General features: G+C 47.4%; 1 protein-coding gene and 1 non-coding gene across 2 annotated transcripts in view; one reads left to right on the top strand and one right to left on the bottom strand.

The window, feature by feature from the left end:
• Positions 1–17213, bottom strand: part of LOC144151235 (nose resistant to fluoxetine protein 6-like) — a 78100-nt gene extending 60887 nt beyond the window's left edge. The window contains exon 1 of the mRNA XM_077682305.1: positions 16463–17213. Within this exon, the coding sequence (XP_077538431.1) occupies positions 16463–16844 (382 nt within the window). The 5' untranslated portion in view covers positions 16845–17213. The remainder of the gene's footprint in view (positions 1–16462) is intronic.
• Trnaa-ggc (transfer RNA alanine (anticodon GGC)) lies at positions 10916–10990 on the top strand. Its single transcript has one exon. It is a non-coding gene; the product is annotated as a tRNA-Ala (tRNA).
• Positions 17214–17748: the final 535 nt, after the last annotated feature.

The raw sequence follows: 17748 nt of genomic DNA, 5'->3' as shown, positions 1-17748 counted from the left end.
CTGCCACACATGGCTCAACGATTACGTTTGATCGCCTTCTGCGTGTTTCTTCTAGTACAACCTCCCGCACAACTTCCTTACTCGGAGTAGAAAAGCGTTACTGGAAGCAAACTTAGTAGTGCAACAGCTAGCGCCCATGCGTGGTGACGTATTCACTTTGTAGTAGCAGCAGCTGCTTGTGTGTTCAAGGGTTACACATTTCTGGATGTAACCTGAAGGACGTGGAGGGATTAAAATTCCGGAAAGACCTCACCAGGACGTCATTGGCTCGTGGGAGTAAGAATTCATCAAGTATAGCGCCAGGCATCTTTTAACGTAAGGCCACCAATACGATGAAAAACTATAGATGTTGGAGGCTGGCAGTAAGGAAGTAGGCTATCGCGATCTGGCAACATCGGCAAGCCGTAGTTTTGAGAATATTCGAAATTCTGCTTGCCAAAAAAAAAAAAAAATCCTGAACGCGGGATTTCTTGGGCTCATTTAGAGTTTTAAGGGACCGGGACAACAACGTCACGAGACAAAGTGACAACAAGATATAAACGGGCGCTATTAAAGACTCTTTGCAGTTCCATGTGGCTTCGGGGAGGATATGCCACTGGAGCATATGGCTCGAAGTGAAAAAATATTTATTGTACTCAAGTCCGAAAACGGTATGTAGACAGTAAGTCAAGTTCAAGTACAATACGAAGCACCGAATGTGTAGGCTCAAGTAGCCACTTCCGCTTTCAGCAAAATTTTAGCTAGTACGTGAACGCAAGAGACGAACGCAGGAATATTAACTGCAGCGCCGAATACTAGCGGTCGCATGAACCGTCGTTCCATAACATAGCTGCGTGTCTTTCTTGACCGGCGGGTCTTCGTCTTTTTATGCTACCGTGGATTAAAAAGCAGTATGTAAAAAGTAGGGAAAAATAAACAAGGACAATTATTTAGCGGTAAGCTCTTGCCATGGCGACCCGTCAAATGTAAGCAAGTGGTTCCCATGGACATTGTTCAAACTTTTATTTATTTACACATATTTTTATACCTTCCAATAATGTATGCGTTTATTAATTGCTTTGTAGTTACCACATCATTGTCCCCACCGCACGCACTATTAGCGTTCCGCCGTCTTCATCATCATCAGCGGCGCGTGGCCCCGGCAAGTGAAGCGAGCCATGCTCAATAGCGCATTCACGGCCGCGAGCTCGGGCGGTTGCAGGTTACCGCCACACCCACCTTCGGTATACCTTCGGCCGGACTTCAGACCGTACAATAAATGCAGGAGGCCACAGTCGTGCCCACGGCCCGCTCCTATATACAGTTTCATATAGATCTCCCTCTTACCTTAGCCTTCCTTGATTTCTAGCTCCCCTATCGCCAGTGCCGATGTTGGGCGATAATTCTAGCTCCCTTGGACGCGCCAATGATTATGACTTTAACCACAGCGTTCCGGATACTAAAGAGTCTTTCGAATGGGATACCTTAGAAAGAAGGCGCCTGTGAGACAGAGTCGAACTATTTGATCGTGTATATTTTAATAAAACTGTAATCGATAAGAGCGCGTACCTTCACCCATCCTAGTTTGTATTGGCGCGCTGCGACCAGGATTTCGAAGTTCGTGAATTCAGCTGTCACACAAATGTTTTTCAGAGCTCGTTTTTTCTACGTATTGTTTCTGTTTGGAATAAGTTGCCGAATCGCATTGTTAAATGTACAAGTGAAGCTGTATTTAGTCATGCATTATGCCTGCCAAACTGATTGTTTATGCACTTGTACTTGTTTATGTTTTTACCCCCCTCCCCTCCCTGGAAAAATTGCAGCAGGTTTTCTGAAATAAATAAATAAATATGGGCAAATCGCTACTTCGCCTATAATTGTGGCCTGAATGTATTGCCAGTTTCGCACGCACCGCAATTACAGTCGGTATTCATTTTAAATTGCGCTGGATGATGGAGAACGAAAATATTCTGTAGAGCCTGGTACCAAGACGCCACCCTCCCCCCTTCGCTTTCCCACCAACACAGCTCTGACGTTTAAGCTGCCACTTCCACCTGCCCAACCTTCGCTAAAACTTCCATCATACGATAGATGTCCACAGCCTAATCAAGACCCTTCTCAATTACTTCAGTCCCTAGCTCCATTAGCAGTTCCAATTTGGGCTCCCAATATTCTTATCCCTGCCCTAGCGGTCTGCCTCGCCCTGATTATCTTGCCGTCTGACTGTGAACCGCCGCTATACCTTCATATTACGAGCCCTGCACAACTCCGCTTATTATTTTTTTTTTTTGCTTTCAACCTGGTTGTCCTGACTCCTGCGCACTGCATTGCTTCTTGACCCATGATGCACTTTTTATCTTTTTGTTCTTAATAGAATTTTAAACCAGCATTTTCCTGGACATAAATCTTCGGCTTTCTTCTTCATCCTTTTCGGTGAGCGCGTATTTTTTTATGTGGCTTCTTCTGGACTGTTTTTTTATTTGTAAACATCTTGGTAAATTGAACCAAGGAGAAAACTAGAGACAGGAGCATAAAACACCCATCTTGGAACTGCCAGGTGATCGCGTGAAAGCCTGATTTATGAAAGCAAATTCAGTTCGACTGCTGTTGTTTTTCTGACATTTTCCTGGTAGCGGATGACGCCATAGTAGAAAGTGGCCTTCTTCTATGAGGCGTATAATCGCTGTGTTCGCCGTCGAAGCTGGCAGCAGCGATTATGCTTTATAAGTTCGGGCCCGCGAGGAAACGCAATTGCACACAACAGACGGCACATAGCTGAGTCTACGTTCGCCGTCGATGGAAGCGACAACGTTACACAGACTTATACATTGCGTCTTCACGCATTTGAGCGCATGACTTTGGTGCCCCGCGCTCGCGTGTTTTGAGTAACAAACTAAAAAAAGAAAGACGATGTGCTGCGCAGTGCCTTGTTAAAATGCAAAGCGGGAAATGACAATCAACCAATCGCGATTAACCAATGCAGCCACGAATAACTAAGGCGCGTTGAACCAATATCAATATTAAGCAGAATACAGGAGACAACAAAGTTAGAAAAAAGGCTCCCTTCCCAAATTAAACCGGCATCCAGCCGCACGTGCACGGTTATGCAAGTTCAGGCAGCATAATATAGCGGAAGCCATGTTCGCGTACACTTCGCTTTTTGTCGCCAGTCAAAGAGTGGCGCACTGCACACCTCTCCTTGCCAGACGAGTACATCACAAGCAGTGCAGAGGCGGTCTTCACGCAGGAAGGGAAAAAGTCGGGGCGAGGCAGGGCAGCAGCTGCGGCAAGGCCCCGCGTAATGGGATGTGAGCAAGGAGAGGCGCGGGACAATGCTCCCACTCGTCATTCCGCTCTTCGCGTTAGTCGCCACCTAACGCCGCTTCATACGATGCGTTTATTTGCGTCCCTTTGCATCCCTCCGAGCAACGTAGAATACCTACGTTGCTCAGAGGCGGGCAAAAGGATGCCCATTTCGCATTCAACCACGGAGTATTGTGCACGCTTGATCAAATAAACTCTGTCTCGTGTACGCACGTGTGTTTATCACGAAATTCCTTCTCCTCAGCTAAATCGCGCTCCTATAGAGCCCTCGCGCTCTGGCGAAGTCCGGAGCACTGAGAACCATGGGAGTTCGGCTGCCATGCATGTGCATGCGGCTCCGGTTCCCGACCGCTGAGGCTGTATTTATAACAAATCTAGATCATATCGCACATACGTGTTATCTATCGCTGGCAATCGTCGAGAAGAGAGGAATGACGCCTCAGGCCTCTTTATCGCCTATAAATTCCGTACCTAAGCTGGTTGCATGGTACACACCGAAGGACTTCATTGCCGAACCTTCGGTGCCATAGAGCTAGGAGTGGTGCCATTGTAGATCTTTTGTAGATCTTTGTAGACCCCACAAAAACACTACATCGAGTTCGCCGTGTTCATCTAAAGCACCCTTTCCGAACATTTCAGAACCACTCGAGGGCATCCAACTCGCAATCGCAATCAGTTGGCCATGCAGGTCGCCAGCGGTACACCGAGGGTGATCTGTCCGCTTGATAGTCAAACACCCTTGAGATCTCGCCGTTGTGCAACACGGCGCCAATCGGTTCGCCTTGAAAGTCAGTGTCCTAGCCAAGGTACGGTAACCATTATGTGGTTCCTCAGGGTTACACGGATCTCGGGCTTCTTGCATGAGTTTCCAGCAAAGAAACATATATTTTAAAGCTTCGCGCGATGTTCACAGCTGATTTAAGTACGGGGAGAAGTTTAAGTCGTGCTGTAATGTTGCTGCTTTTTATTGTTTTTAAACATCGTGGTTTGCTTCTTGCGTAGTATCATTTCTATTGTGAAATGAGCCCCCCTGCGCAGATCGATTACTGACCACGACAGAGCAAACCGACGCTCCTCGATTCACGTCACGAGAAGCGGGGACTGACATTTATGCGACGTTTTGTATGCAGGATTGTGTGACGGCATTCTAAGAAACTTTTTCACCGCTGAAACAAGTTTTTGACGTAGCACCAGAACGGCCTGGTCACAACTTTTTTATCAGCGTTATACCAACAAAATACGCAACTGCCGACTATATGAGGTTAATGACGGACGCCTATTAGCTAATCGCCTGTACGATAAAAGTGGGCTTCAGGTCCTGCCGGATTTTTTCTCTCAGTTACTCAAGTCGATAACGGCGGTGTGGTATTCCTTGAAATTTAGGCAAGGAGATAAATTCACTCTCGACAACGGTTTGGGTATCGCCTTCATTTCTTCTTTTCAGTTTCTCTCTTAATAGACGTCAACAGGTGGTGTTATACAAACGCACTACACATTTCTCTGCCTAGGATACGGTTGCTCGAACTTAATTTCATTGTTTATCGAAAGTAATTTTGGTGTAATGTTGCTATTTTAGCCCATAAAATCGGAACTGGGCCTTCTTTATTGGGCGCTGCTGTTCGTAATTTTATTGACTTAGGGTTAGAAAATAGATTTTCGCTTCTTTGGCCGCAAAGGGAATAGTTTAGGCGCGTGTTTGTTCAACTACGGCGCCCCGCACAAAACCACGGCTTCAGACTCCTGCCGCAGAAGCTGCATTCTTGAAGGCTAAACTAAAGAAATACGCCAGCGTGAGCAGGATTTCGGGCCCGTTGAAAGGTGCCAGGAGGCCCGCATTAATCTATGCACTCCGCTGCCGCGCACTTCACAGGGCTGAGCTCGTGGACCCCACTTTAAGCTTAAGTTTGTATACAAGAAGCGGAGTACATTCGGAGCACTCTCGGTGGGGCTTCGTGTTTGCCTCTCCCTGCGAAAGATGACGACGTGTTCGGAAAGGGGGTTCTAGATGTCTCTGCCTGTTTGATTGCCGGGGAGAACGTTCATTCTTGCATTAGAACGTGTTCTATGCCTTCCATATAGAATTCGCAGACTCTCAGAAACGGCCGTGTGTCTGTTTCTCCGCAAGATACCTTGAATGATTAAGGAGTACGATCGAACGGGCTAAGTAGCCGATAATGACCAGGGCCATGCAGCATAGAACTTGTCACGAAAAATGTAATCTCCGCCCATAAATTGCGCAATAGAAGTATGATGTCTCGCGTTGCCATTTATCGCAGGACAGGTAAAATTTCTGCGCCAAATCGCTTTTCGGGCCCTTTTACTCAAACCAGGTTTCTTGTCATTCGGAAGCCCGATCGCTCACACAGGTTGAATGTAGCGAAACTGGCCCAAAGAAAATTTCAAAGGGACAACTCTCATTCAGTGCATGCCCCCGTCCATAAGATACATGCCTCATTCAATATGGTACGTCGCAATGGTGGACACATGTATTGACGGACAAATTGATGTGTTCTTAATGATCGCCGAATAATGATAAAAACGCAGGTGAGCATTTGACGAGCAATCGTGCTCAGGATGATGGCAGTTGCCTGGCGGTCGGGAAACAGAACGATTTTTCTTGCTAAATACACAGCGCCCATTAAGTCTCTGGGCAGCTTTTTGGGCCAAGGTGATCTTAGGCGCCAACGTGTACCGAAAATGACGGGCGAAATTTTTGTTTTCTGCAGCATTCGCAATGGACATTGAAACGTCGTCAAAAAGCAATCAATTTATGCGGCAAAGTGGGGGCTACCTTGACGGATTATGTCAAGTTGATATAACGATTTATGTTCAGTTTTTTTTGCCCCCTTTTTCTAGGGTGACAAGGGCAGCCATGCGGCGCGCTCATTCATTTACGTAGGCGTGTGTAGTTATTTCGTGGCATTCTTATATTTTTTTCGTCGTTGGCATAGAAAAATAAAGGCGTATGACGCACTTTTATTATTCCATCGCTTCTGCATGTAACGTAAAGGACTTGTTTAGAAGTATAATAAAGGCGAGAAAAGAGAGACTTGAGCTTTTTGTGATAGCTGAGGCTTAGGCTGCGGGCATATGTAAGACGTGCCTACTAGCAGGAGCGTAGCCAGAAATTTTGCTAGGAGGTGGAGGGGGGGCTGAGATTGCACCTTGAACTCCTCCGTGTGATTTTTCAAGGGATTAAAAATATGTATAATAAATACATAACTAATAACTGATAATATACATAACTGTTAATCGAAACTTTTAGGAAGAAGTTTTTTGAAGTGCGTTAGAAAAGGACATAAGTAAAAACACTACTACAAGGGTCCCAAACTCAGTAACTGTACCGTGGCCTTCCAATTTATAATTTATAACTATTAACCAGAAAATACATAACTATTAGCTGTCGAGACCAGGCCAAATAAAATATTTCATAACAAAATTTATTCGCATGTTCCGGGAATTGTGTCTATCACTGCTTGTAATTTTATGCTGTGTGTACATGAGAAGAAATAGCACTTAAAAGAAATATTGAAATGTAGAACGAATATAAACATATCAGCTTAACAAATATTGAAGCAAAAAACATGGAAATAAAGAACTAATTCATCTAAAACTAACAAAGCACGAAGCAGACATAATAAACGTGCAAAGCACGAAACAAAGAACTTGTGTGTGGACGTTTTATTTTATTGTCGCTTTGTCATCCATTAATCTTTTTTTGTTTTGTTTTTTCATTTTTGCATACATGCGACCGTTAGGGACAAATCTTAACACCTCTGTCTTTTATGCCTATATATTGATAAGGCATTGCTAAGGCAGACATGGATGAGCCTTTCAGCACTTATTTCTACAGTGTATTTTCGACGGTACATGAGCCTATGCTCCTAATTGTTCCTTATTGCAGAATCAAGGCTGATGTTGTGTGTATATCTGGTGTGATTTCTATGCTGCTTAATCTAAAAACTAAGACTTCACCTGGTCCTGATAGGATTCCGAACGTTTTTATTTCCCGTTACGCTGAAGCGCTCTAACGTTTTCTTTTGGAAAATTTCAATGCATCACTATCTTCTGGTGTCTTGCCCTTTGATTGGAAAGTTGGACGCATTGTTCCCGTGTTTAAAAAAGGCGATGTAATGGTTCCTTGTAATTATCGTCCTATTTTATTAACATCATCTTGCTGTAAAAGTTTAGAACACATTATAGCTAACTACATTTCGAAGTTTCTGAATGGTAAAGATTTATTACCCTTCTTCCAACATGGCTTTAGGAAAGGGTTTTCTACTGCCACCAAATTAACCTCTATTGTTCACAGTTTTGCCGGCGTCCTTGATAAGTCTGGCCAGGTCGACGTAATTTTCCTGGATTTTCGAAACGCCTTTGACCTTGTTTCACACTCGCAACTCATGCAAAAACAAGGCAGGAAGTCAATCGGACTTCCTGCCTTCATAACAAACTGGATTTCTTCTTATCTATCGGACCGCACGCAGTATGTTAGTATTGATGATAAATTCTCCAAGTCTTTATCCGTCATATCTGGCGTGCCACAAGGTAGTGTACTAGGCCCTCTATTGTTTCTGATATATATTAATGATGCTGTCGATGTAATTACGGGCAAGTAGTAATCAGATTGTTTGCGGATGACTGCGTTCTTTTTAACGAATAAACTTGCCACGAGGATCAAATGTAATTAAATTCTAACCTTCTTAGCATTCAGACACGGTGCACAAAGTGGAACATGAAGCTAAATGCAGAAAAATCGGTCTTCATGAAAATTACTGGGAAGAAAAACAGCTTTTCGTTTTCCGATGAGCTCCATGCACGGACCCTTTGTGAAGTCAGTTCTTACAAGTACCTTGGTGTCACCATTACGAACAAAGTTGGAATCAGCGTGTTTCCAATGTCTGTGCGTCCTCTTTTCGAAAGCTCTGCCTTCTCAGACACAAACTTAAATAAGCTCCTCCAAGTGTTAAACTACTCGCATACACATCTATTATAAGGCCGAAACTCGAGTACGCATGCTCAGTTTGGGACCCGCACAAGCAAAAAAAAAAATAATCAGGCTCTTGAAATGATACAGCTCAAGGCTGTTCGCTTTCCCTGCTCAAAAAATCGCTTGACAGACTCGCCCACTACTCTGATGAAAGAGCATGGGATCCAACATTGCAGGCACGACGTAAAATAGAAAGGCTTAAATTTCTTTACCAGCTTAAGAGCAAAAAATTTTGCATTATTCCTGATCAGTATATTCAGCCATTGACTGCTCGGGGTACACGACATCGACAAAGTGCATCTCTGAACCCGTACAGCGCCAGAACCAACGTCTTCAATATTTCCTTCTTTCCGCGCACCATATCCGACTGAAAATGATGTGCCCATATCTGTTGTTGGTAGCATTGATGGGATTGAAGTTCATGAATATATAGAAAATTGAGACCGCATGTTTTTACAAGTTACTGTATTTTAGCCTGTGTTGTTGGTTTGTTTATACTTGAGTGATTATACCCCTTCTGCTTGGGCCCCTGGTGGGCCCCGCAGTATGTCATAAATAAAATAAATGAATATTTGCGTAGGAGCAGCTTGTCAATAGTCGCGTACTGCAGCAAAATTGACAAAATTGACAATCTGCAACAAAATTGTGTCACACAAAAATTACGACAAAATGTGCAGTTGAAAAAAGCGGAAAGATTATATTTTGATCAGGGAAATAAAAGTGGGACTCGAAACAAAGTGTCCGTTTATACAGAAAGCCCGTTCCACATGGTGCAAATTTACTTGCGAATTCGCTGCAGCGGCGCCGCTCGTGCGGCAAAACGACCTATTTTTGTATCTGTGGCAATAGATCGTCTTGCCGCACAAATGGCGCCGCAGCAGCACATTAACAGGTAAATTCGCAAGGGGGGGGGGGGGGGGGGGAGGTGGAATAGAAGAAGTGCGAAGTCGTTACCGCACTGGTTTCCGGCGGCGGCCCTGGTTGTACAGTGGTACTAAAGCAGCCAGGCCTGCTATTTCGCCCACGTATCTCCCCTAGCTTGTTCAAAGCAGCGACTCTCCGGCGCGTAGCGGAGCGCGAGCTCGCGGAACACCCCGGTGGACAGGAATTAGGCATACCAGCAGGGAAACGGGCCATCAAAGGGGAGTAGGCGCGCTTTCCGGATAGGATTCCTAGGGCTCCAGACAAAATATAGACAAAATCATGCGCCGGAATCCTAGGTGGGTGCCATGGGGCCCAATTCTCCAAAAAAGAGGCGTCGTTTTAAGACGACACCTCTTAGACGGGTAAAAAAAGGACGACACAAGTCAGGAAAAGCACTGTGGAAAGGGCGCAAAGCGACAAGCAAAAGTACGGGGGGAAGTGCCCGTCGCTTTGCGCCCTTGCCACAGTGCTTTTCTTCACTTGTGTCGTCCTTTTTTTAACCCCTCAAGGCGGCGCCCCCGCCCAAGAGCACATGCATTTGTAAGGCGCTACCGCGTTGTTTCATAACGACGCCTTTTTTGTGGCGAATTGGGCCCATGGTCACCGTGAATGACAGCACGACAAACTTTCGAGGGGGGGGGGGGGGGCAGGAGCTGAAACCCCATAAGACCCCCTCCCCCGCCCTACCCCCCCCCCCCCCCGCCCTTCCCCCCTTCTACGACCCTGCCTACTAGGTTTGCTAGGGACCCGCCGCGGTGGCTCAGTGGCTAAGGCGTTGCGCTGATGAGCACGAGGTCGCGGGTTCGATTCCCGGCCGCGGTGGCCGCTTTTCTGATGGAGGCGAAAAGCAAAAACGCCCGTGTGTACGAGCTTTCGGCGCACGTTAAAGATTCCCAGGTGGTCAAAATTAATCCGGAGCCCTCCACTACGGCGCGCCTCATCGCCTGCGTTGCGTTGGCGTGTTAAATCCTACAATCAATCATAGGTTTCCTAGGGAACATAGTAAACGAGAGGTGGTTTTTATCTTCCCGCGATGTGAGATCTGGTTGCTTGTCGGCGAGCGCGTTTACTAACTGCTCCCTTAAGCAGCTATAATTACACAATTTCTTAATAAACAAAACAAACAGAAGTACTTTTAGCTGCAAATATTTAACCCACTCGGAGCACAAGCGATATATATATATATATATATATATATATATATATATATATATATAAATTGTAACAGAGATAGTGGCCGTTAGAAGGCGCGCCAGTGTGGCCAAATGGGTGTGTGCTCAACTGAGACCGAGGCTGACTGTTTGGTGGCGTCAATCCCCCAACTGGGTCTATGTGCAAGGCTCAGTCATCGGAGCAGCCCCATCGAGAACGATCTTGCTGAGAGACCTGCGCGTGGACTCCCGAGCTAGCTTGGCTTCTGGTACAACCAGCCCCCGTTACCACGCTCTAGCCGTTTGCTAATAAACCCCATTATAATATATACATACATATATATATAGCGAACCAGAATGGGAAATGAGGGGCTCGTTGAAAATAAGACAGAAATAAGAGTTGGCAGTCAAGAAAACCTCGGAAAGCAAAGGGGAGGATGTGGTAGGTAACTGAAACAGATAAAGAATTTGGAAAGAAAGAAAGAAAGTGGAGAAAAAATGCCCACCAGGTGGGATCCGAACCCACGACCTCCAAAATACCGGTCTGGTGCCGGTAGCGTAGTGGTTATCGCACCAGACCGGCATTCTGGAGGTCGTGGGTTCGGATCCCACCTGGCGGGCATTTTTTCTCCACTTTCTTTCTTTCTTTCCAAATTCTTTATCTGTTTCAGTTACCTACCACATCCTCCCCTTTGCTTTCCGAGGTTTTCTTGACTGCCAACTCTTATTTCTGTCTTTTATATATATATATATATATATATATATATATATATATATATATATATATATATATATATATACATACATACATACATACATACATACATACAACGTCGCACATACACAAAGCGTACACGCGGCCTTGCTCGTGTGACTGGCTCTGCAGCCGTATCCTTTTGAGGCGCCTTCTCACCTTAGTCGCCCGATGAACCTTAACGAATCGTCTCTGTGTCACCGTGGGTGTTCATGACAGTAGTAGGCCCAACTGGCCGTTGCGACCAGCGTGGTATGGCTGGCGGGATGTGGTCTAGGCGCCCGCCGAGGCATCCCAATTATCTCTGAGAATTTCCAGCACAGCCACACCTCTCGTGAGGTGGGCATAATCCGAAAACGCAGTGGTAATCACGTGCGGGTTTTCCGTTGGCTGAGAGTACAACTTATCGCCAAATTCCTATTTTAACACTGTACTGCTTTATTCGAGGCACTGCTGTTTCTTCCTTGAGAAGTGTCCCATTATTGCTCCAACTCTATCAATTATCTGATCTATAATTCCACGTTCTAGCACGATACGGATCGGTGGCTCATGCACTGCTAATGACGTCTAAGCAAAGGACATGCAGGCGCCGAACAAACTGACGACCTTTGAAGCCCGTGCTACTTTAGTCGCTATGGTGACTCGAAATGAAGGATAATGGAAAGGACTCGCATTATAGTTGTACTTCTCCGATTCTATAAACGCCCCATACCCCAGGACTTCTTAATCGCGCATACGTTTTGATTCCTCAGGGCTCTTTAACGCTGCTTTGACATCTTGGCATGCGGTGGTTTCTCGCATCTCGCCCCACGAATGGCAACTTCAAACGCGGCCAAGTATGAAACATGCACTCTTCTTCTAGTCCCTATAGAATGTATTGACACAACTGATGCGCGCATTTGTTCGTTTGGTGCTTAATTAAAAACCACTAACCGACTAACCATGCTTGTAATTAACGGCCCCCATGTTGGGCGTCTAGCCAAAACTCCCAATGCGATAGGTGACTGCAGCGCAGCTTGCACACGGACACAAGGGAGGAGAACTAGACGCACACACGAGCTCAACCATGTTCAACAATGTATCATGTATCATGTTCAACCAACTAGCCCAAATAGCCACTTCAGTGCATTTCACTCCCAATGCAGTTGGGGTGCCCGGGGCAGCGCAAAATTTGCACAGCGGGACGTACAGCGTTGGATGAAGCAAGTGGAGTTTGGTCGGACGTGGAAAGGTATTTGTTTGGAGGAGCTGGACGCAGTGCTCCTGCCCTTTGGTTAGAGATTCGTGAGCGGGGGGATAGATCATTCTTTGGCACTTATAGTACCCTGTCATGTCTTGATATGTAACCAAAGGACATGCAGTCTCTAACCTACACCCTCGTGTCGCCTGGCGGGATAGATCTGGGGCTATGTCGTGGGTGGTCGTGTTGCCCTGGAGGGTTGAGTGGGCTGGCGTCCAAACAATCTTCACTTTTCTTTCGGGTGGCTTTTGCAGCAGGATGTCCATAGCCGTCTTGGAAATTCTATCACGAAGAAAGTTTCGGCAAGCCTGTTGCGAGTCCGTAATAACGGTATCCGCATTTGTCTGGGAGATGGCCACAGCAGTGGCCGCTTCCTCTGCCTGGGTAGTGGTTGTGAAGGGCAAGGTGGTGCTATGGGAGTGTTAGGCAAACCCCAAAATTCAAAGAATAGCGCACCTTTCCCGTGAGTAGTGGGAGAAAGAGCTGATCAGCTCCGGTCTGGATTCCCAGCTTAGGCTGGTGGAAAGGGCCGTGGCGGCAGGGGTCTCCAATGGAGTCCTGGACTGAGGGCCCCACACCACATTACGATGCTGTCAATAAAGTTTATCCTCCTCCTTCTCCTCCCAATGTGGTTGGGAGCTACAACTTTCGCACTACTTAAATCTGTGGATTTAAAGAATAATTAAGCGCCGAGCTTTCTGCACGTCTTATGGGGCCGCTGTGAGGATTAATTTATCTAGAGCGTTTCACCGCATGGCGTGAACCAGTGCTCATGCAAAGGTGCTTTGTTGAGGAAGCCCCCCCAAAGCTTCTAAATTTCTTTCACTAATCTCTCGAAATGTGACACCTGGAACTTTAAAATCTCAGTGAAATGTCGAGAAGTGGACTGAATATAGATTGCATTTGACCTACGAGAGAAAAGGAAAAAGCTGAATGAAATGCAAGAAGGTCACGCTGCATGTTGGAAGGAAGCTCAAGCATGCAGCGCGCCGTTCACAGAACACTGCCACTGTGCTCTGATAGACAGAACACTTCAGCCTGCGCAAAACAAACGTCATAAAAGTTCTAGACGTCATTGCTAACACCTCTAGCTTGCCGGTATTCCTTGTTACCGGTTTAGCGAACAATGCGATGAAACGATCCCTCCTGCACCGAAAGGCCAACATTACGGCGCACTGACGACCGCTTCGTACAGACATGTCGTCCCATGCAAGCCGTGGTTCGTCCCCACAATTGATACAGGCTCAACCTCATACGTCGCCCGTACGCGAGCGCTGGAAAATCACTCTTCTGCTTGGCGCCGTTTCGCGTTCGGCTGCGCGAATGTGAAATGGTTTCGACACGGCACACGGCAGGTTTTGTCGCTCTGCTTGCGACAGACAGAGCCAACAAGCTGGCTGCCGCGCACGCGCAGTGCTGTGCGAGCCAAGGCGCAAGGCGGCTGAATACGAAATACGATAAAATCTCGCCGGAGGCAGCGCTGGTGCCCGCGCCTCGCCTGAGCAACGCCAGCGGGCACAGCAGCAGGCCCGGAACTCTGCGTCACCAACAGGGGGTCCCCGTCACCGAACTCCGCCCTTCTGCACGGCCCAAGTGAACGGAAGCCGGGGAATCCGCGAGGCGGCCAACCGTTGGCCAAGATGACACGAGGCGTGAATGGGGAGGCCACAGGTCTCGTTACCTCTGCGCGGTGTTGACCCGCTTGACGGTAAGTGGGAGAAGAAGGAAATTCTTGAGAACCGCCAAGGATGTCTCCGGAGATGTCACTATCCGGGTCGATGAATACGTATGTCTCACTCGTGTTGACTTTCAGCGAGGCTAAACCAGACCTCGCAGCGATTACTTGTTTTGCTACTTGGAAGGGGCTGTTTACGGGCTGACGCAGGGGCGGGGTGCAGCCAACAACGCGCTGGGCATCGTCGGATGGACGTGCATGCGGCAGCCATCGATTCAGCCAGCGTAATTAATGGGACGGAGAACGACGGAGAAAAGGGAAAACACCGGGCCCAAGAATAAAGAATACGTAATCAAGGGCACGGATCATTGCTGCATTTCTGTTTCTCTCTGTTTTCGCGGGTCGGTGCGTCAGCCTGGGGGTCTGTGGTGTCAATTTAACTGCCTTCCAAAAATCTTTCCACTTATCTCCTTTCCGCTACTCGTAACTTCCGACAAAACAGCCTCCGTGAGGCTCCCTCAGTGCATCGCTTCTCCCACATTGCGTCGATAATGACGTGGCTTTGGTTTTCACCGTGCGATTCTCAAGCAATTAACCGATTTCCTTTGGACCAGAAATCAATAAAAATAGAACGAGGTTAATCATCTTATGCTCACAATTCGGCAAGAAAGGAAACTTTTAAAATGTTCAAGTCAAATGCACGACTTAGTAGCAAAAAAAAAAAAAAAGAATAAGGCCACTGAACATATTATATACGCCGTTCACACTTGCCTACATTGCGACTGACCCGTCATATTCATAAATAGTGTTTGACCGTAGCGACTTCTGAGTTTAATTAGTCAATTTGGGCGCTTCCTTAGAACCCGATTTGCCGCAATCGCGTAGGCTAATATGTTTCGTCAGGAGTCATCACGGGAGGCTGGAGAGTTCTCGAAAATGCAAATTGCACTAAGTTGGTCAATATTCTGTCTACAAAATCTAGGATGCATTTGGAAACTGCAATGCAGCGCCTATACAAGACCGTCTACTTTTTAGTAAAAACAAAACAAAAACAACAAGAAAGCCTTGAGATGCCGTCAGATGCCAGCGCCACTTTGAGAGCTTCGATGCTTTGTTGATATTATTTGCCAAGAAGAGCCTTTTTTTCAGTTTTTTTTTGTCGAAAGCTCGCGCGTCATCGGTTTTGTGAAGTTGGCTGCCAGAAGCTCGCAGTACCCTCAAAACTGTCTGCTCGTTTCTTGTTTCGAGCAATCGATGTGCGAGCTCCTCTGCGAGTAAGGTCGGAGGAGAGACGCTAAAAGCAGCTTTCGAAGGCAAACCTCTCCTGCCCGTCCAAAGCGTCTAAGAAAAGAATGCTTTTAGCGTTCGCAGCTTTGGCAACTTGAATCTGAAATAGCGGGCAGCGTTGCCAGCCCGGTGTCCAAGCTTTAATGATGAGCGGACTTTTCTTTCAGGTTGCTGACATGTGGTACTGGAAGACCCACGCCACTGGTGTGCCGTGTACTGTATGCAATTTTTGGCACGATATTCAAGTCGATCTTTTCACGCAAGAGGTTGCACTTTTAAGCGATGCACGTACAATACCTTCGACTTATCTTATCAACCGCCTTGCTTGTTTGAATGTGAATACGCGCATATCGATTGATTTGGGGCTGCTGCGTGAGTCATTTGAAACATTCATGGGGAAAATGTTTTTTTCTTGTCGGATTGTATCACACAGCTCACGTCGGGGTCTTTAGGTGTTTCGTCTTGCTTACAATGCATAAATATATAGAGATAACATGGGCTCATACTAAAATAAAAACGATTTTATTTTAGTATGATTTCCCTTTCGAATAGGTGGTTGCACAATTTTGCACAATGGCGTCCTGCATTTTTTTAAATCCGACGAGACTGAGCGATTTTTGATTCCACTTTCTTTTGTAAAATGTGTTCAGAAATTCCTGCGTAAATAACTGCCACAGCGACCCACATCAAACAATAGATACGGCAGGACTAAGAACTTAGAATAATGCTCTACCTGGATATTTTTATATCCGAGTGATCAAAACACTCCCCCATGTCGCCCCTCCAAACACTATCCGAACCTAACCAAGTAAGTGAGTTGGCGACGTCTCTGTGTCTATAAAAGGAAAAGCTTCAGTAAAACATAGATAACACATTTTTTTATAATTCATAAACATTTTCTATATAATATAAAATACGGTTTGCATATCGTATAAAAATCACATACGAATTCTGCGACATGCAACGCAGAGTGGCAGAAACGAGTGTAAAGGAATCAGGGAAGAAGTGACGCCTGAGGTCCCCTGTACGTGTGCAAAGGACACCCCAGTCAGCAAGGTACATCGCACCAGCGGGGGGACTGACAAACGCAGCCAGGTACCGAGAACGAAAGAGGGGAGGACGTGAAGGATTTACTCACTCTTGATGGCCCACGGCTTGAGCTGCTTGACCCCAAAGATCATCTTGAATAATCCGTAGGTGCAGTCGCCGGTCAGGTTCAGCTGCGATATGTCTCCCAAGAACTGCGGCGTCACGTGCTCGGTGATGGTCTTCATGAGCGTCTTGACCAGCTTCTCCTGCTTGCGCGCGTAGTACTTGTACGGGTTGCTGGGGTCCGGCCCAGGGTCCTTGGTGGTGGTCCGGCCCGGCGCCCTGGTGCTGCCACTCGCAGTGCGGGGCGTCGTGGGAGCCGGCACGCGGGGCAGCGTGTCACCCTGGCTCGAGGAGTCCTGGGCCATCGTGGCGGCCAGGCATAGCGCCAGCGGGAGGAGCAGGGCGAGCGCGGGCTGCCTGCGCCGCATGGCTCCGGGTCTGCAGCGGCGAGCGGGCGGTGGGCCGACGTCGGACGGGGGACCCTGCGTGGCGGCGGAGCGTGAGGGGAGCAGCCGTCCAAGCACGACCGATCACGAGAGGCGACTTGTGCGCCGTTCACTGGGGCCTCGAGTAAAAGGGAAAGACCATCGGAAACTGCCTCTGATTGCCCTTGGACGAGCCTGGTCGCGCGCCGATCAGGAAAGGGCGGCCGACGAAAGCCCCCGGGGACGTGTGCCGCCCGCAGCGGAGGGAGGCGCCGCCGCCGGTCGCAGACCTGTTCCGCGCTGATCGGCAATGCCGCTGCCGCCGCGGGTCAGCGCTACTGCACGCGGCTACTGACGGCTGCCACTGTCGCCACTACTAATGCTGCCGCTGCTGACCATGCTAATGACGCCTCCACGGCACAACCTCGCACCCCGGCTCCGCGATTTATGCAAGCCCCGAGAAGAACTCGCCTCATCACGGGCCTCGGGATTGCGATGCGGCGCTTGATCCTGTCGGGCATGCCGCGCCGGCCATACAAAAAGAGGGGAACGAACGCCTTCCTTGCGGAGCTCGGCAATACTGACGGATAAGGAAATGTCTGCTGACAGAGGCATGGCAGTGCATAAACTTACCGAGAATATGTCTGTAGACGAATATCCGCCAACCATGGGCGCGAATCGACTTTAACGCAACGCAAATCAACTTACTAACAAAAAAGTTTAACCAAGAGTTCTATCCGCTGATGCTACAGATAGGCTAGGATGAAAGTCGTGGCGAAGGATTGCGGAATAATTTAGGCCACCTGGGGTTCCTTGACGTGGTTCTTATCCTCGTACGCACGAATGGGTTTTTTAAAGACGATAGTCTTTTTTAGGCTACCTAAACGCGAAAGTTTTGGTCTGTCAG

Source organism: Haemaphysalis longicornis, unplaced genomic scaffold (assembly GCF_048455015.1).
Source record: "Haemaphysalis longicornis isolate Haplotype H1 unplaced genomic scaffold, Haemaphysalis longicornis Haplotype H1 scaffold_1, whole genome shotgun sequence".
In the NCBI taxonomy this organism is placed as follows: Eukaryota; Metazoa; Arthropoda; class Arachnida; order Ixodida; family Ixodidae; genus Haemaphysalis; species Haemaphysalis longicornis.
This window is presented reverse-complemented; position numbering and strand designations above follow the sequence as displayed.